This window comes from Saccopteryx bilineata, chromosome 2, assembly GCF_036850765.1.
Source record: "Saccopteryx bilineata isolate mSacBil1 chromosome 2, mSacBil1_pri_phased_curated, whole genome shotgun sequence".
NCBI classification, from domain to species: domain Eukaryota; kingdom Metazoa; phylum Chordata; class Mammalia; order Chiroptera; family Emballonuridae; genus Saccopteryx; species Saccopteryx bilineata.
Genome location: NC_089491.1, coordinates 174,300,169 through 174,324,774, shown reverse-complemented (window position 1 = coordinate 174,324,774; position 24,606 = coordinate 174,300,169). Strand labels below are relative to the sequence as shown.

At 42.6% G+C, this 24,606-nt stretch overlaps 1 protein-coding gene across 1 annotated transcript in view; it reads right to left on the bottom strand.

Moving 5' to 3' along the window:
* Positions 1-24,383, bottom strand: part of B4GALNT3 (beta-1,4-N-acetyl-galactosaminyltransferase 3) — a 130,959-nt gene extending 106,576 nt beyond the window's left edge. The window contains exon 1 of the mRNA XM_066258656.1: positions 23,965-24,383. Coding sequence (XP_066114753.1) covers positions 23,965-24,133 — 169 coding nt within the window. The 5' untranslated portion in view covers positions 24,134-24,383. The remainder of the gene's footprint in view (positions 1-23,964) is intronic.
* Positions 24,384-24,606: the final 223 nt, after the last annotated feature.

Genomic DNA, 24,606 nt, shown 5'->3' with positions numbered 1-24,606 from the left:
TCTCTCACATGACTGGTTCATGAAAACCCTGCCAGCTAAAGTGTTCCCTACCCTGGAACTTTCCAACCTTCTCAGAGACATAAAGGAGCAGAAGAATATAGAAAACAACTTTCTTGAGGATTATTTTTTTCTTGGTTTTAACCAAGAAACTTGTTTAAGAAACAAGTTTGGATTTTTTTCTGCCTCTCAGGCCTTCCAATTTCTAAAAGTATCAAGTATAATCATTTTGAGCAAAGCAAGTTATGTACAATATATGTTTATATTGCTAAACTAACAGAGAAGGATTTTAGATTTGTAGGGGCACTTAAAATATTTCATAACTGTTTTCTTAAAAGTATTATATTTCCATTTTCCAGAAATTGAACCTCCCTAATTTTTGTATCAACAAATACCATAGGCAGTTTGTGCCCATGCTTTTTTCTCAGAGTGGTAAATACCAACTTTCAATGTAACAGCTCTTGCTTCCATAGGAAACAGGTAGTATTTCCTGAGATACATAATTAAAACTTTACCATACTCAGACCAATGGAACGGAATAGAAAGTCCAGAAATAAAACCACATATATATAGTCAAATAATTTTTGATAAAGGGGCCAACAACACACAATGGAGAAAAGAAAGTCTCTTCAATAAATAGTGCTGGGAAAACTGGAAAGACACATGCAAAAGAATGAAACTGGACTACAGTTTGTCCCCCTGTACTAAAATTAACTCAAAATGGATCAAAGATCTAAACATAAGACCTGAAACAATTAAGTACATAGAAGAAGACATAGGTACTAAACTCATGGACCTGGGTTTTAAAGAGCATTTTATGAACTTGACTCCAAAGGCAAGAGGAGTGAAGGCAAAAATTAATGAATGGGACTACATCAGACTAAGAAGTTTTTGCTCAGCAAGAGAAACTGATAACAAAATAAACAGACAGCCAACTAAATGGGAAATGATATTTTCAAACAACAGCTCAGATAAGGGCCTAATATCCAAAATATACAAAGAACTCATAAAACTCAACAACAAACAAACAAACAATCCAATAAAAAAATGGGAAGAGGACATGAACAGACACTTCTCCCAGGAAGAAATACAAATGACCAACAGATATATGAAAAGATGCTCATCTTCTTTAGGTATCAGAGAAATGCAAATCAAAACTGCAATGAGATACCACCTCACCCCTGTTAGATTAGCTATTATTAACAAGACAGGTAATAGCAAATGTTGGAGAGGCTGTGGAGAAAAAAGAACCCTCATACACTGTTGGTGGGAATGTAAAGTAGTACAACCATTATGGAAGAAAGTATGGTGGTTCCTCAAAAAACTGCAAATAGAACTACCTTATGACCCAGCAATCCCTCTACTGGGTATATACCCCCCAAAACTCAGAAACATTGATACGTAAAGACACATGCAGCCCCATGTTCATTGCAGCATTGTTCACAATGGCCAGGACATGGAAACAACCAAAAATCCCTTCAATAGATGACTGGATAAAGAAGATGTGGCACATATACACTATGGAATACTACTCAGCCATAAGAAATGATGACATCGGATCATTTACAGCAAAATGGTGGGATCTTGATAACATGATACGAAGTGAAATAAGTAAATCAGAAAAAACCAGGGCCCTGGCCGGTTGGCTCAGCGGTAGAGCGTCGGCCTAGCGTGCGGAGGACCCGGGTTCGATTCCCGGCCAGGGCACATGGGAGAAGCGCCCATTTGCTTCTCCACCCCTCCGCCGCGCCTTCCTCTCTGTCTCTCTTTTCCCCTCCCGCAGCCAAGGCTCCATTGGAGCAAAGATGGCCCGGGCGCTGGGGATGGCTCTGTGGCCTCTGCCCCAGGCGCTAGAGTGGCTCTGGTCGCAACATGGCAATGCCCAGGATGGGCAGAGCATCGCCCCCTGGTGGGCAGAGCTTTGCCCCCTGGTGGGCGTGCCGGGTGGATCCCGGTCGGGCGCATGCGGGAGTCTGTCTGACTGTCTCTCCCTGTTTCCAGCTTCAGAAAAATGCAAAAATGCAAAAAAAAAAAAAAAAAGAAAAAACCAGGAACTGTATTATTCCATACGTAGGTGGGACATAAAAGTGAAGCTAAGAGACATTGATAAGAGTGTGGTGGTTACGGGGGGGAGGGGGAAAAGGGAGAGGGAAAGGGGGAGGGGCACAAAGAAAACTAGATAGAAGGTGACAGAGGACAATCTGACTTTGGGTGATGGGTATGCAACATAATTGAATGACAAGATAACCTGGACTTGTTATCTTTGAATATATGTATACTGATTTATTGATGTCGCCCCATTAAAAAAATAAAATTATTAAAAAAAAAACAAAGAAACTAGCCTGACCTGTGGTGGCGCAGTGGATAAAGCGTTGACCTGGAAATGCTGAGGTCGCCAGTTCGAAAACCTGGGCTTGCCTGGTCAAGGCACATATCAGAGTTGATGCTTCCAGCTCCTCCCCACTTCTCTCTCTCTGTCTCTCTCTCTGTCTCTCTCTCCTCTCTAAAAATAAATTAAAAAAAAAAATAAAAAAAAAAAAAAACTTTACCATGGTAGAATGTTCCGCATCCCAGTCCAACGCTCTATCCACTGCGCCACCGCCTGGTCAGGCGGTAGAATGTTCCTTATTCAAATATTTTTCAAATTTTTATGCATTAGAGCAAAATTGAATTATTATTCAACATGCTAAACAAGCTTGAATATTTATTTCACTTCCTCTCTGTACTCTTCCAAACATGTTCTGAACCCACTTATTATTATCTCTCTGCAATTTTTATTCAACTTGTATCCATTTCATCTTTTACCCCCCCCACCCCCAATGAATGACCAGTAATGGTCTTCCATTTGGTGACTAGAACTAGGATATGAAAATAACAGCTCTCATCAGCTTGTATCTTTCTACAAAGATAAGAATAAGGGAGAAGACAATTTTTTAAAAAAATATGTACTTTTCTACCAAAGGGTTTCATGATTCTGTGTTCCAAAACTTTTTATTTAAAATCAACTTCATTTCTATTCCCCATGCCTACTCAACTCAAAAGAAAGAGAGGAAATCATAACTCCACTTCTATTTTGTTTTTTTAAAGATGCTCTAGACGGCCTGACCAGGCGGTGGTGCAGTGGATAGAGCGTTGGACTGGGATGCTGAGGACCCAGGTTCGGGACCCTGAGGTCGCCAGCTTGAGTGTGGGCTCATCTGGTTTGAGCAAAGCTCACCAGCTTGGACCCAAGGTCGCTGGCTTGAGCAAGGGGTTACTCGGTCTGCTGAAGGCCCACGGTCAAGGCACATATGAGAAGGCAATCAATGAACAACTAAGGTGTTGTAATGAGAAACTAATGATTGATGCTTTTCATCTCTCCGTTCCTGTCTGTCTGTCCCTGTCTATCCCTCTCTCTGACTCTCTTTCTGTCTCTGTAAAAGAAAAAAAAAGATAAAAGGTGCTCTAGAGACAGAGGGACAACCACATGAAGACATAGGTCATCCACACAGTAAGGAGAGAGGCCTCAGAAGAAATCAAATCTGTCAACACCTTGACCTTGGACTTTAGCTTCCAGAATTGTGAGCGAATAAATTTCTGTTGTTTTAAGCCAATTCCTCCCCCCGAAAAAAAATAAGTTCTGTACTTTCTTAGTAGTATGGGCTCTGTTCTGAGTATGGAAGAGAGAGAGGAACAAAGGGACCTATTAGATGAGAAATGTCAAGTCTTGGCCTGCCCTTTGAAATGTGAGAATTTAATATCAACAAGAAGTTCTTTGCAGGTTACTCTCAATTATCAATATCAACACAGGTTGTCACTGGAGAAATTTCAAAAAACCTAAAGATAACCCCAACAGCACCTGAGTTGGGCACATGATCCACCCCCAGCTATGGGCAATAACTTTAGCTAGCTCACTGGCAAGAAAACATAAATAGACTTGAAAACAAGTTATATGCATGTCAAATTGCTGGGATGAGTAGAAAAAAAAAGGGCCTCAGGAAACTCAGACATTAAAAGGAACACTCTTAGCCTGACCTGTGGTGGCGCAGTGGATAAAGCCTCGACCTGGAAATGCTGAGGTCGCCGGTTCGAAACTCTGGGCTTGCCTGGTCAAGGCACATATGGGAGTTGGTGCTTCCAGCTCCTCCCCCCTTCTCTTTCTCTCTCTGACTCTCTGTCTCTCTCGCTCTCTCTCTCTCCTCTCTAAAAATGAATAAATAAATAAAAAAATTTAAAAGGAACACTCTTAGCAAACAAAACAGGGAATGAGCAATGGCAGAATGGTAAGTGGTACAATGTGCTGTAGGAGCAATGCCAAGCCCTAGCTGGGTAGCTTAGTTGGTTAGAGCGTCGTCCTGATACACCAACATTGTAGATTTGATCCCCAGTCATTGCACGTACAAGAATCAAACAATGAATGCATAAATAAGTGGGACAACAAATTGCTCGCCCGCTCTCCCCTTTCCTCTCCTCTAAAATCAATTACATTTTTTTTAATTAAAAATTTTAAAAAGCACTGCCAAAGCATGGGCAGTGCTGAGCCCAGCACTGCTCTCTAGGCAGGTTACTATTGAATACAAACGTTCCAGGCCTTACATCTTTCATTGGTAAAATCAGGAGGTTGGGCAAACAGATGTATTTAATGTATTTTAAGAGGCGACTCAAATCAATTTGTAGTGACTGTATTGCGAGCTATTGGAGAAAGATTCTGAGACTAAATCTGGGCTCAGTGAAGAAACTTTGTGTTCTATTGGAGATATCTACCACTGGCCTGGAATAAGAAATGCAGATATTGGCCCTGGCCAGTGGCTCATCTGGTTGGAGCATCATCCCAATATGCCAAGGTTGTGGGTTTGATCCTTGGTCAGGCCACATACAAGAATCAACAATGGAGAAAAAAAAAAAAAAAAGAATCAACAATGAATGCATAAATGGGTGGAACAACAAATTGATGTTTCTCTCTCTTTCTCTCTCTCTCTCAAATCAATAAATTAGCTTGACTTGTGGTGCAAAGTGCATCAACCCAGAATGCTGAGGTCACCAGTTTGAAAGCCCAGGCTTGCAGGCTTGCCTGGTCAAGGCACTTTCCAGAAGCAACTACAAGCTGATACTTCCCATTCCTCCCCCTACTTTCTCTCTCTCTCTCCTCCTTCTCTAAAATAAAAATGCATACATAAAATCTTTAAAAAAATAAAATCAATATTTTAAAATTTTAAAACAAATGCAGGTATTTTCCATCTTAGAATTTAAAAATCTCTGAGATCCATTCCTGTCCTAGGATTCTTTGTAAAAGGCAATATCCAAAAACCAATCAAAGAGAGAAAAGGAGTTCTAAAAGCAGTTAAAAGATAATAAACAATAATAGCGGCTAATATTTATTAATCATTATGTATCAGAAACTGTTCTAAGTCCTTTATGTGCATTATTTCATTTAATTGTTACAACAGAAACCCAATGAGGTTGGTACTATTAATATTCCCATTTTACAGATAGGATCTGAGGAATATTGAGGCTCAGGAATCTGCTGGTGGAGGCACAGTTTACTGGGCATTAGAGCTGGAATTCAAACTCAGGCTGACTTTAGAGACTTGTTCTTGACAATTATGTTATGATGAAGGAAGAAAAGGAAGAATAAAGACACTAACAGATGGAATGAAGGACACAGCAACTTCAGACATTAAGGCAGGAGGCACGGCCTATGGCAGAAACATGGGCACAGGGAAGGGCATTCTGTGGACTCAATTCTAGGTTAACCACATACCTCTTCCAAGCATTCTATCAATGCTTGTAGGGAGCAAACAGCATGACTAATACTTCAGAGACAACTTTGGCTTTTAACAACCTAGTTGGAGTACACAAGACCAATCCAGAAGAAGTAGGAATAAAAGAAAGTATCTAAAATATAATAATAAAAGAAAATATTAACTGTACATTTCAGGGCACTTAAGTGCAACAAACCTTCCAAAAAGAGTGAGATTAGCTCAGACTGAAATACGTGAAGAAGGCTTTAGGGAAGAGATGAGACCATGAACAGAATTCTGAAAGGCAAGCTGGAGTATCATGACACTGGAGAGCAGAATCTGAGACCAGCCCAGTAGGTGGACCCCAACTTGGGTTCTTTAGGGACCAGAAGTGAGGGTGAAGCTATTGTTCTCTGGACGGTTTATACATACCCTTCTGCATCCCCTAGCAGAGGGACTGCTTCCTGGCTCTCTTTCTCCCATCTAGCATTTGTGCCTTCCAACAATAGTAAAGGGATTTAGCCTGACCAGGCGGTGGCGCAGTGGATAGAGTGTCAGACTGGGATGCGGAAGGACCCAGGTTCAAGACCCCAAGGTCGCCAGCTTGAGCACGGGCTCATCTGGTTTGAGCAAAGCTCACCAGCTTGGACCCAAAGTCGCTGGCTTGAGCAAGGGGTTACTCGGTCTGCTGTAGCCCTACGGTCAAGGCACATTATATGAACAATCATTGAAAGCAATCAATGAACAACTAAGGTGTCGCAATGAAAAACTGATGATTAATGCTTCTCATCTCTCTCCGTTCCTGTCTGTCTATCCCTCTCTCTGACTCTCTCTTTGTTCTGAAAAAAAAAAAAAAAAAAAAAAAAGAGTAAAGGGATTTAATTGGGAGGATGTTTCCAAGTCAATCAAACTCTGAGAATCTACCATGTACCAGGTATTGGGCATAGCGTTCAAGCAGAGTTCTTAACTAGGCATCCATGGATAGGACTCAGGGGCTGGTGAACTTCCCTAAAACAGAATATAAAATATATGAGAGGCAGGCAAATTTCTGGGAAGAGTTTCTTCATCAGATTCTATAAATGCATGTAAGCCACAAAGGTTAAAAAGTCCCTGCACCAGGGAGATAAAAGGGTAAGAATGCCCAGGTCCAGCCTGCTAGAAATTTACAGTCTGGTGGGGGAAGACAAGCACAGACATAAATAACTCTAATCCAAGGCAGACTTTGATAAACGCACTAACAGAGGTACCAAAAAAAAAAAAAAAAATGCTGTGAGGAAAGGGAGATCAGAGTTCATTCAAATTGGGCTGCCAATAGGACACCCTCTCCCCACCATCCTGGTGTTGGGATCCAAATTTGTAATGAGGAAAACAACCAGTCTTACTTCTCCCCAGGCCCAGATGGAGTCTCTGGCCCGCACCTTTCTCTGGTACTCCCAGTTGAGTTGAGGATGACTCTATTCCTGCCAGGGACGTGAAGGAGGACACTGTTTTCAGGACAATGGGAGGCGGTAGAAAGGAGATGTTCATCCTGATATGAGCAGTGACCCTGTTCTACACTTTTTCCCTCTTCTACCCAGCTCTCATTCTCTGAATTCCTAAGGTACTTGTAATCCTGACACTCAGTGCTTAATCCTTAATCATGACCTTGTAACCCTAAATTTTAGGGAAGTCCCTTATCAGAGAGACTCCTCACACTCCAAGCTAGTCTTTTCTCTTACTCCTCCACGTGTGAAACCCAGAATTTTAGTATTCTTTCACCCTGTGCATAAACTCGACTGTCAGATTCTGTCACTTATGTCTTTGACAGCTCTCAGCTTTCTTCTGTTGCCCTTCTCAGCTAGGCACTCATCACCCACACTTTAGGTCACTGCAATAACCACCTGACCAACTTCTCTATCTCTGAGCCATCCTGCAAATTTCCAACAGCTTAATCTACCTATAATCACAATTCCTATGTCAAAAAAGGTGTTCGATAAATGTTTAAAGAATTATAATCTGAATCATTGGGTGGATCTAAGAAAACACTATCTTCTATCATATCAGATCCTGGCTTTAAAAACTTATGTTGCTCTCTACCAAGTCCAAACTCAGCAGTTTTGCAGCCAACACTCCAATCACATCACAACCAACCTTTTCAACCTCATCTCCTTCATACCATATGAGCCTCTGCACTACAGAATTTGTGTTCCCTGAACTTTTATTTAGCTTATGCTATATTCCTCCAACAGAAATATTCACCTTTGATTAGACACAAACATACACACACTCTAATAATCATAGACTATTAGAGCTGGAAGAGACCTTAAAAAAATTCAAGCAAATGGCCTGACCAGGGGGTAGCGCAGTGAATAGAGCATCAGACCCAGGTTGGAAACCCTGAGGTTACCAACTTGAGCACAGGCTTATCTGGCTTGAGCATAGGCTCACCAGCTTGAGCGCAGGATCATAGACATGACCTCATGGTCTCTGGCTTGAGCCCAAAGATCACTGGCTTAAAGCCCAAGGTCACTGGCTTGAAGCCCAAGGTCACTAGCTTTAACAGGGGGTCACTGGCTCAGCTGGAGTTCTCCGGTCAAAGCATGTATGAGAAAGCAATCAATGAACAACTCAAGTGTCACAACAATAAGTTGATGCTTCACATTTCTCTCCCTTCCTGTCTCTCACTAAAAAAAAATTAAAATAAAATAAAAAATTCTAGCAAATGGACTTCCTTTTGGGAAATACAACAAAATAGTAAAAAATGGTGGATAAAATTTGTCAAACTTTTTATTTATTACTTAACCTCTTTTAAAAGAGGGAAGTCTTCCGGGGCCGAAACATGAAGACATGAATGTCAGAACAGCAAGCAGATGCTAACACTTCATCAACCTTTTAGTTTGGAGCGGCTAACAACTTTAGATAATAAATAAAAATTTTTAATTATTAAAAACAAAAGAAAAATATAGTACTTTTAAAAGAACCAAATTTGAAATAGAGCCAAATAAAACTTATATTTAAAAAATAGCAACTGTCAAATGACAAAATGAGGCAGATGCCTCTACCTCAATTTCTCTCCCTAATTTTCTTCCATTTCTTTGTGCCTGTGACATTTCCCTGCGTCTGCTGCCGGGAGTTCCCATGAGGTACGCTCCCCATCCTCCTGTCCCTTTCCTCAGGCCCTCAACTCAGCTGAAATAAAAAAGAAAACCAAGAACTAAGAATATATATTAAGACTTTGTCCCTAGTTCATGAGGAAATCCTCAATGTCTTCCCTCCCACCAGCCAACCTTTGACTCAGAGCTGGTGGTGAGCAGAGTGAGATCAGCTGAGTGGTGAGGAGGGTGTGTATGATGTGCACATGCCTGAATGCTTATACTTGAACCCTGGGTTGACAGGCAGGGTGGAAAGGAGTGGATCAGAGGATTTGTAAGAAGATCTCAGCAGTGAGGCCTTTAATCTCTGACGCAACAGCTTGTATGGAGACTATGCTGTGAGAGATGACCTCGGAAGACCAAGTAGCCAGAAGCACTGGGATTGCTGCCACCTATCAATTCAGACAACTGAGTCTTGAAAGACCAGTCCAGAATGGCAAAGACTGACTATCCTCTTGGACCCTTAGTGTCCACTGGAGAAGTTCCAAACCTACCCCTGAAAGAGGCATCCCATTCCAAAGATTAGAAAATTTAAGTTCTCCAAAGAAAAGGGGCTTGCCCGAGTACCCTCCATAAGTCAATTACAAAGATAGGATTAAAACTGAGATACCTGCCCAGTGTCCCTGCCTTCCAGTCCCAGAAATCCTCAGAGTACCCAAGGGTGTGCAGCAGAGGGACACGCTAGCTTTTCCCAACAGCTGAGCTTCTGTGACCTGGAACATCTCTCATTCTCAGCAAAATCCTTGCCTTCTAACCTACCCCTCCCACCTCCATGCAAATACTTGCCTGGGATCAGAAAGGAAAGATGGAAGCAGTGCTGAACATCAAGGAGAAAAGAATGGTTAAAGAATGTGTAGTTGGTGGCAGGTGCTGGCCATTGATGCCCTGGAGAATGCTGAGGAACTAGGCACAGCTGTGTCTTAGACTGAGAAGTTGAAGCATTCGTAACAGGACTAGTTCAGGAATGTATCTATCCATTCCTGCCTGCCCAGCTATTCTCTAATTTCTACTAGCATTCACCAAGCTCCTAATACATGCTACTCTTAGGTTAAATCTAATTGGGCACCTAATAAATAGCAGACTCGCGAATCTCATTTAGTTATAAGAAAGGCTCTAGCCCAATATTTCCCAATGTGGGGCCCACGCCCCACAGGGGGGCAATTCGATAGTTAAGGGGGGCAATTTGAAAATGGACTCGACACGACTTTAACTCTTTCGCCCCGGGCCATTTAAATGCAATGCTAGATATCGGTGCCAAATTTAACAAAAAATGCAATTCTTAAATAATTGCGTTAAATAATTATTAAGTATAATTTTGTTTGACGAGACCAAAATATCAACTGGGTGATTGGCATCGTCAAGTAAACTTCGTCCTGGGTTCACTGCGGAGCGTGCCGTCTGCCGTGGGGAACCCCAGACATTTTAAAAACTCGCTAAACAACGCAGTTATTCTCACCTAATTGACCCATCGCAACTTCTGTAGTGTTTCACATCATTCAGTTGGTGTTAATTTGAAATGTCAGTCAAAACTGTTGTAAAAGCTCGTTGATTTAATAAATATACATATATATATATTGTATAGATATAATTGGTAAGTATTTGATTTTATTTTTATCAATATTAAACTCTTTATTAAGTACTTCTTGCATTGGGGCTAGAAAGCACTAATATTTTATAAATATTATTGGGGCTATAATAGTGCATGCACGACAATTTTAATTTTAGAAGCATAACTTTCCAGAAAATTTTGTCAAGTGGAAAAAATATAGATACCTTTTGATTTGCGGTGGTAGTGTAGTAAATGTGTTCTATACATTTAAATAAATATGAATTTTTAGTATACGTTTACTCTATGTCACATTGAATATATTTTAACACATATTTTAATATTAGTTTTTAATTGATCTTATTTTTATTTCTTATAGCCCATAATAAAATGAGTGGTGCAAGCAAGAAAAAAACTCGTCAATATTCAGAGGAATATTTAAAATTTGGGTTCATACCTCTGTTCACGATGAGCGGATTCCTTTTTGTCTTTTATGCCAGCAATGCTTGACCAACGAATCAATGAAACGAGGTCGTCTTGAGGCGCATTTGAAGGCAAAACATAGTGCTCATATTAATTCAGATTTGAGTTACTTTAAAACTTTAAAGAAAAATTTTGAAAAAAGAACAACATTAAAGTCTCTATTTACTGCTCATACTTCAACTAATAATCATGTTCTTGAGGCTAGTTATTGAATTTCTTTATTCATCGCTAAAACTGGAGAAAATCACACTATAGGAGAGAATTTAATAAAACCATCAATATCAGCATTTCTTAAAACGGTTCTTGAAAAAGATGACAAAGATGTAAAAGCTATGCCACTCAGTGACAATACTGTTAGCAGAAGAATAGACAAAATGAGTGAGGATATTGAAAAGCAACTTATTGAAAAGCTGAAAACAAGAAAATTCTCCTTGCAAATGGATGAATCAACTTTGAGAGACAGTGAGGCAGTATTGATAACTTACGTAAGATATATTGATAAAGGACGTTTTGCTGAAGAAATGTTGTTCTGTAAAAGATTAGAAAGCACCACTACCTCCAAAGATATATATAATAAGCTAAAAAACTACTTAGATGTCAATGTTATACCAATGAAAAATATAACATCTTGTGCTGCAGATGGTGCTCCCAATATGATAGGCAAGAAAAATGGCTGCTTAAAATTGATGAAAGATGCGAATCCAGAAATGATTCTTGTGCATTGCGTTATTCATAGGGAAAACTTGGTAGCTAAAAACATCTTGCCTGTTCTGAATGAAGTATTACATACAGTAATAAAGTGTGTTAATGCTATTAAAGCTAGTGCCAAATGTGAGCGTCTTTTCAAGCTATTTTGTGAAGAACAAAATGAAGACCATGTGAGACTTTTACTTCATACTGAAGTAAGATGGCTATCTAAAGGAAACTGTTTGAAAAGATTTATGGAACTGTTTGATACTCTTAGTGATTTTTTTAAGCGACAAACCTGAAATGAAGTATCTGTTAACAATAGATGGTAAAGCATTTGTGAGTTATTTAGCCGATATCTTTGAAAAACTAAATATATTAAATAAGCAACTTCAAGGAACAAATAAAACTCTTGTTGATGCAAAAGCAAAGATATTTGGTTTCATTACCAATATTGAGTTATGTAAGAAACATATTAACAACAAAAACTTTAAACAGTTTCATTGGCTCCAAAAATGTGAAGTAACTGATACCGCTTTACTTGTTATTGTCAATCATTTGAATATTCTATCGGCTGATTTAAAAGAAAGATTTTCTGATTTAAAACAAATTGATTTCCCAACATGGATGATGCAGCCAATGTTAGTGGATTTGTCTGATATATCAAATATGCAGTATCAAGGCCCTGGCTGGTTGGCTCAGCGGTAGAGCGTCGGCCTGGCATGTGGGGGACCCGGGTTCGATTCCCGGCCAGGGCACATAGGAGAAGCGCCCATTTGCTTCTCCACTCCCCCCTCCTCCTTCCTCTCTGTCTCTCTCTTCCCCTCCAGCAGCCAAGGCTCCATTGGAGCAAAGATGGCCCGGGTGCTGGGGATGGCTCCTTGGCCTCTGCCCCAGGCACTAGAGTGGCTCTGGTCACGGCAGAGCGATGCCCCAGAGGGGCAGAGCATCGCCCCCTGGTGGGCAGAGCGTCACCCCTGGTGGGCGTGCCGGGTGGATCCCGGTCGGGCGCATGCGGGAGTCTGTCTGTCTCTCCCCGTTTCCAGCTTCAGAAAAATACAAAATAAATAAATAAATAAATATATGCAGTATCAAGAAGAACTCGCAGAATTGCAAAATGATGAGTCAGTTAAAGCTTTATTTAATATCAAAGGAGCGATGGCATGGCTTTGTGAGGAAACAGAAATCAAATACCCAAATTCAACCAAATGTGCAAGAAAACTATTGCTACCGTTTCCATCTTCATTTTTAGCTGAATGTGGATTTAGTGCTGTAAATGATTTACTGGTAAAAAAAAGAAATCAGCTGGATATAACACAACGTGGAGACTTGAGACTAAAGCTAACCAAATTGGAACCTAATATAAAATCTCTGTGCAGCAAGCATCAAGCGCAAGGATCACACTAAATTAAAATAATAAATTAATATAGAAAAATCTGTATTAAAATTATTTGGAATTTAAATTTGTTTTTCATTATATGTTTTGAAATTTTACTTACTGTTTTTTGTTAACAATTTCATAGTGATTTCTTCCTAGAACCTATCATTTATGTTTATTAAGTGAACAAATCAATTTTTTAATGTTAAAAATTATGTATGTTAGGTAGGGGGGGACATAAAATATTTTAGAAAGGTTAAGGTGGGGCATGGCACAAAAAAGGTTGGGAAACACTGCTCTAGCCTGACCAGGCAGTGGTGCAGTGGATAGAGCGTTGGACTGGGATGCCGAGGACCCAGGTTCGAGATCCTGAGGTCGCCAGCTTGAGCATGGGCTCATCTGGTTTGAGCAAAAGCTCACCAGCTTGGACCCAAGGGCACTGGCTCGAGCAAAGGGTTACTTGGTCTGCTGAAGGCCCGTGGTCAAGGCACATATGAGAAAGCAATCAATGAATAACTAAGGTGTCGCAATGCGCAACGAGAAACTAATGATTGATGCTTCTCATCTCTCCGTTCCTGTCTGTCTGTCCTTGTCTATCCCTCTCTCTGACTCTCTCTCTCTGTAAAAAAAAAAAAAAAAAAAAAAGAAGAAGAAGAAAGCAATCAATGAACAACTAAGGAACCGCAATGAAGAATTGATGTTTCTCATCTCTCTCCCTTCCTGTCTGTCTGTCCCTATCTGTCCCTCTCTGACTCTCTCTGTCTCTCCCTCAAAAAAAAAAAAAAAAAAAAGAAAGGCTCTATAGAGAGGGCATTATAACCCTGCTACCCAGATGAGGCACCTGAGGCTCGAAAAGGAGGAAGTACCTTATATAAGGTCCTGCAACTGTTCAGTAATAGAGCTAGGATTTGAACCCTGCCCTGTCTTGAAACTCCTCAATTTTTTTCCAGGACCATCAATGCTTTTTATCCCACTTAGTCCCCTATAAAAAAGTAAATGCTTCATCATAAACATTTTACTTCATTTTAAAGTGAAACACCTCTGCAAGTCACTTAAGATTTGTAAAGTAAATAAAATAGAAAAATACGCATCACTCAATTTCTCAGGCACTTATATATAAAATCCTTGGTCTATCTGGTATGTCATTTCTCTAATCCCACCCCACCTTTCTTTCTCCTTTTCCCACCTTTGGGCTTCCTCCCATGTCCTGACACCACAAAATACAATTCTACCTGCTATGGAGCGCTTCACAAGCACAGCCTCTGCTTCACACCACAGAACAGTTTAAAAGAAATGGGAAGAGGAGACAGGTAATAAATATCTCTTCCTTGGGCTTGTTTTCTCATCTGTTTGTAAAGGAACTGGATCTCTGATGTTTGTGACGTTATGTACCGATAAGCCAAAGGCTGGGCAGTGGCCACAGTTCTTCAGCCTCACAGTGTCCCCAAGAGTGTGGGGTGAGGGGAGGTGATAAGAAGCCCACATGACAAATGAGCTTCCTGGCCAGTCACCCGAGTTGTTTCATCAGTAGAGTCAGGGGTGCCCAAGCTTTAATTGAATTTTCCTTGTATTTATGTCATTGTTTAAAATAAAGGTAGCTCAGGATCCAGTATCTGTCAATAAATTCTGGGCTTTTTTTTTTTTTTTTTTTACAGGGACAGAGAGAGGGATAGATAGGGACAGACAGACAGGAATGGAGAGAGATGAGAAGCATAAATCATCAGTTTCTCGTTGCAACACGTTAGTTGTTCATTGATTGCTTTCTCATATGTGCCTTGGCCACAGGCCTTCAGCAGACCGAGTGACCCCTTGCTCGAGCCAGCAACCTTGGGTCCAAGCTGGTGAGCTTTTTTTTGCTCACACCAGATGAGCTCGCGCTCAAGCTGGCGACCTTGGGGTCTCGAACCTGGGTCTTCTGCATCCCAGTCTGACATTCTATCCACTGTGCAACTGCCTGGTCAGGCTAAATTCTGGGCTTTTTATATTCATTTTATACATAAGGAGGTGGGAATTTATCTTTAAATATCATCTAATTTTTCAGTATCTAAATAAGCAAAAGACACACAGAAATAATTTTTAAACTTTTTAAAATTGATTGATTTTAGAGAGAGAGAAACATTAACTTGTTCTGCTTATTTATGCATTCATTGGTTCTTTTTAAAAAAAATTTATTGATTTGATTTTTAGAGAGAAAGGAAGGGAGGGAAAGAGGGAGAGAGGAGGGAGAGAGAATATAGATCTTTTCCTGTATGTACCCCAACCAAGGATCAAACCAGAAACCTCTGAACTTTAAGACAACACTCTAACCAACCAAACTATCTGGCCAAGGCCATTGGTTGATTCTTGTATGTGCCCTGACCAGGGATTGAACCCACAATCTTGGCATGACAGGACAATGCTTTAACCAACTGAGCTACCTACCTGGCCAGAGCCAAAAATAACGTTTGAGCTTTGTTTTTTTAATATAGGATTCTTGTTTAAGGTGTTCCAGAATCCAGCATCTGATTATCTCTGCTTATTATACTTTTTCCCCCAACAATCTCTAGTCAGAGTAGTGGGATTATAGGTGCATGGTAATTTCTCCTTTATATTTTTATGTATACTATAGCACTTTTATTGATTCATTTTATAGTTTAATTTGGTCCCCCCAAATTAAAATGGCTTACAAAGACCATAGAATATAAAATAACATAAACTAGAAGTAGTTGTGGGGGGGGGAAGGAAAAAATAAGGTATAGGCATAAAATTGATACCAAAATGCCAATCATCACATGTTTTATGGGGGAAATTGGGATGTAGGTCACCTTTTTACACCATATACAAGAATAAACTCAAAATGGCTTAAAGACATAAATGTTAAACTTGAAACCATAAAAATTCTAAAAGAAAACATAGGCAATAAAATCTCAGACATTTCTCGTAGCAATATTTTTTCTAATATATCACCTGGGCGAGGGAAACAAAAAGAAAAAATAAATAAATGGGACTATGTCAAACTAGTTTTTGCACAGCAAAGGAAACCATCAACAAAATGAAAAGACAACACACTGAATAGGAGAACATATTTGCTGATATATCTGATAAGGGCTTAATATACAAAATTTATAAGGAACTTACAAAACTCAACATCAAAAAGAAAAGCAGCTAATTAAGAAATGGGCAAAACACCTGAATAGACACTTCTCCAAAGAGAAGATGCAGATAGATGGCCAATGGACATATGAAAAGATATTCAACATCACTAATCATCAGAGAAATGCAAATTAAAATCACAATGAGCTATCATCTCACATTTGTCATAATGGCTATCAATAAATCCATAAACAACAAGTGTTGGTGAGAATGTGGAGAAAAGGGAACCCTTCTGCACTGTTGATGGGAATGCAGATTGCTACAGCCACTGTGGAAAGCAGTATGGAGTTACCTCAAAAGAATTAAAAATGGAACTACGTTATGGCCCAGCAATTCCACTTCTGAGAATATATCTAAAGAAACCTGAAACACTAATTCAAAAAAATACATGCACCCCTATGTTCAATGCAGCGTTATTTACAATGACCAAGATTTGGAAGCAGCCCAAGTGCCCATCAATAGATGAGTATATAAAAAAGCCATGGGAGGCCCTGGTGGGTTGGTTCAGTGGTAGAGTGTCGGCCTGGCATGCAGGAGTCCCAGGTTCGATTCCCGGCTAGGGCACACAGGAGAAGCACCCATCTGCTTCTCCACCCCTCCCCCTCTCTTTCCTCTCTGTCTCTCTCTTCCCCTCCCGCAGCCAAGGCTCCACTGGAGCAAAGTTGGCTCGGGCGCTGAGGATGGCTCTGTGGTCTCTGCCTCAGGCACTAGAATGGCTCTGATTGCGGCAGAGTGACGCCCCAAGATGGGCAGAGCATCGCCCCCTAGTGGGCATGCCGGGTGGATCCCGGTCAGGCGCATGCGAGAGTCTGTCTGACTGCCTCCCTGTTTCCAGCTTCGGAAAAATACAAAACAAAACAAAAAAAACAACAAAACAAAACAAAAAAGCCATGGGATATTTACACAATGGAATACTATACTCAGTCGTAAAAAAGAAGGAAATCTTACCGTTTGTGACAGCATGCTGGGACCTAGAGAGCATTATGTTAAGTGAAATAAGCCAGTCAGAAAAAGACAAGTACTATATCATCTCATTTATATATGGAATCTGATGAATAAAATAAACTAAAAATCAAAGCAGAAACAGACTCACAGATACAGAGAACAGACTGACAGCTGTCAGATAGGAAAAGGGTTGGGGCTGGGTGAAAAAGGTGAAGGGGTTATGCAAAGGAAAAATAAGAACATACACACTGACAACAGTGTGGTGATTATGGGAGGAGAAGAACAGTGAGGGGAGCTAGAAAAGGAGGAAAGGGGGATAAATGGTGACAGAAGGAGACTTGACTTGGGGTGGTGAATGCATGGTGCAGGTGCACACCTGAAATCTATATAATGTTATTAACCAATGTCACCCTAATAAAGTCAATTAAAAAATCTTTTACGCTTTTCCCCAAATGAACCAAAAATTAAATTTTGAAGCTTTCTAATAACCAACACAAAGGGAAAAACCTGAGTGGTTTTATATCTTACATGGCCAATAAAAATTAAAACAAATTAATTGCTCAAGAGAGGCACAGGTCTCTCTGTCTCTCTCTCTCTCTCTCCTCTCTCTAAAATCAATAAACAAAATCTAAAAGGAGAGAGAGACATAGCTGTTTCTAATATTTTGGGATAGGCTATGTTTCCTAATCCCAGCCTTGCAGCAGCTCTATTTCATAGCACTGAGGTTTGGTCTTCCCTGGCTACCTCCTAAGTTAGTATATCTATGGTAGTGACTGAAAGGGAGCCCAAGGGGGGCTGCTGGGGCACTCGGAATGCTCTATTTCTTCATCAGGGAGCTCATTACACAGGTACGTTCGGTTTGCGGAAATTCATCAAGCTATACACTTAACATGTGCACTTTTCTGTACATATGAGAAACTTCAACCTGACCAGGTGGTGGCACAGTGGATAGAGTGTAGGACTGGGATGCAGATGACCCAGATTTGAGGCCCCAACATCGCCAGCTTGAGCATGGGCTCATCTGGTTTGAGCACAGCTCACCAGCTTGGACCCAAGGTCGCTGGCTTAAGCAAGGGGTCACTTGGTCTGCTGAAGGCCCACGGTCAAGGCACATATGAGAAAGCAATCAATGAACAACTAAGGGGCTGCAATGAAGAATTGATGATTCTCATCTCTCTCCCTTCCTGTTTATCTGTCCCTACCTGTCCCTCTATCTGCCTCTCTCTTTGTCTCTGTCACACACACAAAAAAGAAATTTCAATGAAATGTTTAACACACACACACAACCTGGGACCACAAGGACAAATTGCACCCTTTTTTAACAAGTTGGTTAGTAGTTAAACTAAAAAAAAACACAAACTTTAACATAAAAAATAAATTACATACTAAAAATCACAAGGTAAAAATAACATTCATACTTGCTTGTCTTGTGAATACTTCTAACACTGAAAGCAGCACTTGTTAGAACCTAAGAGTTTATAAAAATTTCAGATTTATCCACCATGCTTTGCTCAAAATATAACATATTCAGCCCAATGCCCTGTAGTACATATATACATCATCCAGACTATTCTTACCTCTTCCAGTAGTGTTTCTTTGTATCAGATAACATATAAATCTTTTAATTATAGATCACAGAGTCAAAAGAGGATTGTCTTTAAGTGCTAAATGTATGGTTGGCCTAGTTTAGACGTCATCATTCTTGGATATAAGAAAAAATGCTCATGGAAAATAAAAGGGTAGATTTTGAGACTGGTGGAACTTGGTTGAGAACTAGGCAGTGGACAGCCAACTCCAAGAACAGCCTCTAGGCCCCATTCCAAAGCAAACTCTGCTATGGCGGCTGCGCTGCTGTGCCCCATAAAGCTCGGCACTCAGAGGGCAAGGCTCCGTGGCCTGGAAAATTACTGCAGTGCAACTACCAGCCACTCCTAAAACCCATACAGAAGTGGTTGCTTCAGAAGACCTTATGCTGCAAAGCAGTTATAATCACACAGGGCAACACCGCCCAGCACAGGGAGTGGTAAGCAGCCCAGCACCCCTCAGCAGGTGAATGGGGCCTCAACTCAGACTGAGAGGTCCTGGGAGGTGGGCAGGATAGGAAGAGCAGCTGTGATGCTGCAATTCTACTAAAGAGACCAGGGAAAGGAGACACCACGTCTGGGTAAAGTCTTCTGTTGTCACACACTGCATTCTTGGTACACAACGGAAGGTCCAAAGAAAACACATTTATAATTAAAAAGCATTGATGGCCTAATTATTTTCCTCTGCATTTGTGTTTAAAGGCTCTTGTTTATATGTATTATGGCATGAGGAACAACAATTCCTGGGTTCTACTCTTAGATTCGTCACTGATCAAGTATCTGCCAGTGGAAACTAAAGTGTCAGGTACTCAGAAATTCTGAGCTTATCATCCATAACCAGAAGATATTTATTTGAGTGCTTAGTATGTGACCAGATTTGAATACTGATTTGAAGTTACACGCAGCAGCTGGGTGACCAGAATGACGACACAAAGACAGGTAAGTAGGATACAGGAACAGGAGCTGGAGTTTCCATTGGAAAGGGGACCAGCCCAGCCAGGGCAGTGATAGATGGAGTCCCAGACCACCAGGAGCACATGAAGCAGCTGTGCTTCCTTTCTCCACTCGCCTGTGCTCTGAGTTTCAACTCTGAGCCACGCCATCCCTGCTCTGCCCACACATCTGTCTCATTTGTTTCTCCCTCTCTCCTTGCCTGCATATCAGATTACTGCTCTGCCCCAAGTTACCTGTTACTGGAGGGTTTGTATCCTTTCCAAATCTGAATGGCTGTGGTGACCCCTGGAGCTGGAGTGTCTGCATGACATCTGTGAGTGTGTCTCCTCTGCCCACTCAGAGTCAATTATAAATCATAGGAGCCAACCAGAGAGATGTGTTATAGATTTAAGGCAGTGAAAGCTGATTAATTCCTGAGCTTGAGAACACTTTGGGGTTCACCAGGTAAACCTGGCTCTTACATGGGGACATACCAGACCCAGCCTTGGGAAGTCTAGACAGTGGCTGGTACATGGTGTCATTCAGCCCTTCCTGGCTCTGAACCCAAACACAATCTCTTAGCTCCATCATCAAGTTGGTCCTAGCAGGTCAATTACAGAACAAAGAATCTAGAAACCATTTTAGTTCAGATCTCTGCCCTTAGGCGGGACCTAGCTAAATCAATCTGAACAAATGGGTATAACTTATTAAAACCTGCAAGAATGGAGAGTTGTATTTAACTTTCAAGAACAGTCTGTTCCCAGGGCTGCTTTTCAGCCAGCACACACTGGTATAGCTGTACCAGTTATCAAACTACTGAAATATTTATTAACATTTTGGGATACAGTGACCCTCTGAATGCCCCACTACCACCTTGAACTGTCCCCAGGACAGCTTCATGACCCAACAGCTAAAGGGCTAATGCCAATCACAGCAAGGGAACTTCAGTACCCTGTTCAGGCACCATCATCCCTACCAAAGTATTGTTGTTTTTCTATTACCCTTGCCTGTTCCATTCTATATGACTACCCTATTCTAAAACTTTAACTGCTCTTATCTAAGATAATGACAACCTTATCTTAATGCCATTCATTAAGGTTGTCATTAAAAGTCGTTCATAACACAGCATCATTCCATATTCTCTTTCATACCTTCTGCTGCACCAAGCCAAAGGTTCCAAATTCCCAGACACTAACTTTCCCCTGCCTCTTGGTCTTTGTATACACTGCCCTTTCTGTATCCATTAAAATCTTACCAATTCCTCAATATCTCTTGAAATGTCACCATTTCCATGAAATCAGTTAAAAAAGAGCTGCATCTCATTACCAGAAGTGTCACAGCAACACCTATATACTACATTTGTAAAACTTCATGACTGTTTCATATTATGATTATTTTTATAAGTGTACCCAAACTCCCTTCCTAGGGTGAAGGCTGTTGAGAGGGCAGAAACCATAATCTTAGTCATCATTCTATCTATGTGACACAGTTCAAGGGACGTGCCAAATAAATATTTGTTTAAATGAGCAGCTCTAATTATTTTGTCCAAAAGACCAATTTTCAATCCGTCAATGACTTTGGTTGCTTTTCTCTGAAGTTACTCCAACAGGGGTTGTATCTTTTTTTACATAAGGAGCCCAGAGTGCACATCATCCATTATCTTAAACTACTGAGCTATTCCATGAAGATGAAGCAGGAAGCCTCTCCCCTGTCATTACTTCACCACCCTAGAGTCTGTGACTGCCATCTCTCCAGCACCAGACTGATGGACCCTCACACAGGGACAGGCAAATGAAAGGTTCTTGGTAAAGGATAGCCTCACAGATGACAGGAAAGTGGTGGTGGAGTGAGCTGGCATGGACTGCTAGAGGGAGGAGGCAGGCTGGGTTGTTGGAGAGCAGAGCCAAGATGGGACTCTGGTTGCTGTGGTCAAAGCCACGGGTACACCTTCGAGAGGGGAAATTTTGCTACACTGGTTGCTGGGGATTGGTCAGGGTGTAGAGGAGGGAACGCTAGCCACCCTCTTCGTACCTCTCTATTCCCTAATTCCTCCTCCCCTGCTCTCCCTCCAGAGGAATAGCTTTAAGCTGGAAGTAAGACCTATAAGGACAAGCGGACTTTGATGCAAGATGTCTGGGCTTCTTATAAACAAAGAAGGATGGGAGACAAGGAGCCAGAAACCACAGCCACTGTCCAAATCTCATTCCAAAAGGAAATCAAAGAAAAAGTAGAACACCATGGCATGGCCAGCATGAAAAGCCACCCTGTAGAACAAGTGGGTTTCAGGGTTCCAAGTCATCCTCCAGTATCCAGGCTTGGACTCTCATAAAAAAAAATGATGGTTAAGGAAACAGAAAGCCTGCTCTGGAATAGGAAGCTGTGAACATTTTTCTGGAGAAGAGTCAGTTTGGAAAAGGAAATAAAAAATAAGGAAACTCAATCAGAATTCAGATTTATCTAGAAGGAAAGCTAAACAGACTCAAGAATTGATGGCTAAGGATGAGACAACCAATAAGAGACAGAGTGTGAGATTCTGATTATGGCAAACTGCTCTGATCTGAGGAGAAAACACACTTCTGGTAAAAGTATGTGTTGGGAATAGGAGAGGAAGAAGGAAAGTCACTGATATCAGGGTCACTAAACAACTGCTTTCCTCTGTTTTTCATTTGTGCGAAGGATCCCATTGGCCACTCCATTAGTAAAGTTGAGAAGGGGTGTCCCAAGGAGAAAAGAAGGAAGATCTTTCCCAGGACCTCCCACCTGCACACACTCCACCTGGGCTCATCCACTTGGGACTATGAAGGGTTTGGAAGGGTAGAGTCACTCCGCCTCTCAGAGGGAAAAACAAGGCTAGGGAAGGGAAGAACTAGCCATGGGAGAGCAGATTTGGGTCATCAGAAGGAAGAACTCTCCTACTTAGAGCTGTGGAACTGTCTTCCTCATGATGTGCTGAGCTCTCTGGCCTTGGAAATGATCAAGAAGGGGGGAACACAAAATCTTTGTAACCACGCTGAAAGAAAAGGTGGAGGTCATTTGGTCCAACTTCCTCCTTCTACCAGAGAAGTTGCCCTTTTCTCTTGGATTCCACAACTAGTTGGTGACAGAACCGGGATTGGAACCCCAGTCTCCCAACTCAAAACCAGAATTATTTCAACTGCCACAAAGTGAGAGGTTCCACTGCACATATTATCTCTATCCTCAACCAGCTCAATTCCTAACCCTAGTGATTTCCTCTCTTTGGCTACAGGAGGCAAAGCACCATGCTCAACTCTGGGCCATTGGCCACTCCATTAGTAAAGTTGACGCAAGGACATGTCAGAGACTTTTCTCACCATTAATCTCTACAGTCTTTCCTTCAGTTTCCTGAACAGACAAAAGTGCAGGCAAGGGAGAAGATGTGGTAGAACTATGAACCTCTGCCCCTTGGGCTTGGGAAGGGAACCTGGTAGTTTTGGGAGTCTCTCCATTCCTTCCTGCTGTTAACATTGACCTTTTACAATCCCTGACACTTTTAGAGTTTTATTTCTTAGTTCCATCAATGGTAAATTGCAAATCACCTCAGATAGCTATGTCTATTGAAGTAAAGAGAGAGAGAGAGAGAGAGAGAGAGAGAGAGAGGAGAGAGATCATTCCCTCCCCATTTTCCTAGAAGGAAACTGAGGCACAAAAAAATTAAGGAGCTTCGGCTAAGTTAAAAGGCATTAAGTGGTCCAGTGTGCTATCCAGTGTCTCCTTGAGCAGAGTGTGAGGAGTTCGATAAACTTCGCAGGGTTCCCAAAGAGGACTTCAGATACCAGCTGTAGGAATGGCCAGGACTAGGAGAGGGGTCAGTTCAAATGAGGAGGTGGGAGACTTGGAGGAAGAGAAAGGGGCTGGGAGCAGAGTGGCCTGGTGTCTGGGAACGGGGAGGGGAGGTGCCATTAAGAGGTATTGTTAAAGACCCGCTGAAAACGCAGCAGGCGAGAAACTGAGCGAGTCCTAGAGAAGACGGTGAACAAAGTTTGGGCCGCGCAGACTAGAGCACGGGGCCTCGGTGCAGACCGCCGAGGGCATCCCAGACACAAATCTACAACCCGCGCGTGGACCGCGTGTGTCTCCTCTTGGAGCACTGCAAGCCTGGCGCCGCTAGAAGTGTCCCAAGTCTCGGCCAGAATGCCATGGGCGGGCGGGGAGCCTCTCCTGCCGTCGCCCTCCAAGGGGAGAAGCAAGCAGCCCCGACGATGCCCGACCCCGTGTCGCCCAGCTGCCAGGCCCAGGCTCGGCCCTTCCTCCCCGAGTAGGCAGCGGGGCGGCTCCGAGCACCTGGAGACGAAAGCGAGTTCCAAACTGAGTCTGAGGATGAGAGGTGGGTCTCGCCAGTGCTAGAGCCAACTGTACTGCCCTTTCCCACCTCCGTACCCTCTCCTGACCCCCGCTTGGTGCTACTTACTTCGGTTCAAGGGGTTCCCGCCGACCTGGGCTGACGCCACCAGTTCCAAATAAAGAGTCCAGAGCCCCACGGACACCACCGCGAGCGCCAGTAGCAGCCGGAAGCGCCGCCGCAGCAGCTTGACCGGGCGCAGGAGCAGCAGGAGCAGCGCGGCGCGGGGACTCCCCATGGTGCTGCGCCCCGGTGGCCGCCGCCAGTCTCAGTCCCCGGGCCGGAGCCAACGCCCCGGGCGCGCCGGGTCCCAGCCCTAGCCCAGCGTCTCAGGGCTGAACCGAGGCCGTCTCCCGGGCCGCGCTCCAGTGGGGCACGGGTTCATGCTCCGCGCGCCAAGGGTCGGTCCGCTGCGCGGGAGCCACGCACTGGCCTCAGGTCTCTTCAGAGGCAGAGCCCGGCTCCTCCCCCCCCCCCCCCCCCCCCCCCGAGTATCCTCCGCGCGCGACTCCCCTCTCCACGCCTCCCCTCGTCGCAGGCGCACTGCCTCGCCTCCTTTCCGGCTCACTCGCTGTCTCGCTCGCACACTGCCCACCCAGAGGTTCCCTAGGTGCTCGCCAAGTCGCCTCGCCTCTCTACCCCTCCTGCCCCGGCTTTCTCCTAGCCTGGCCTCGAGGACGCACCCACCTGTCCAGCTCCTGCCCAGGCCCC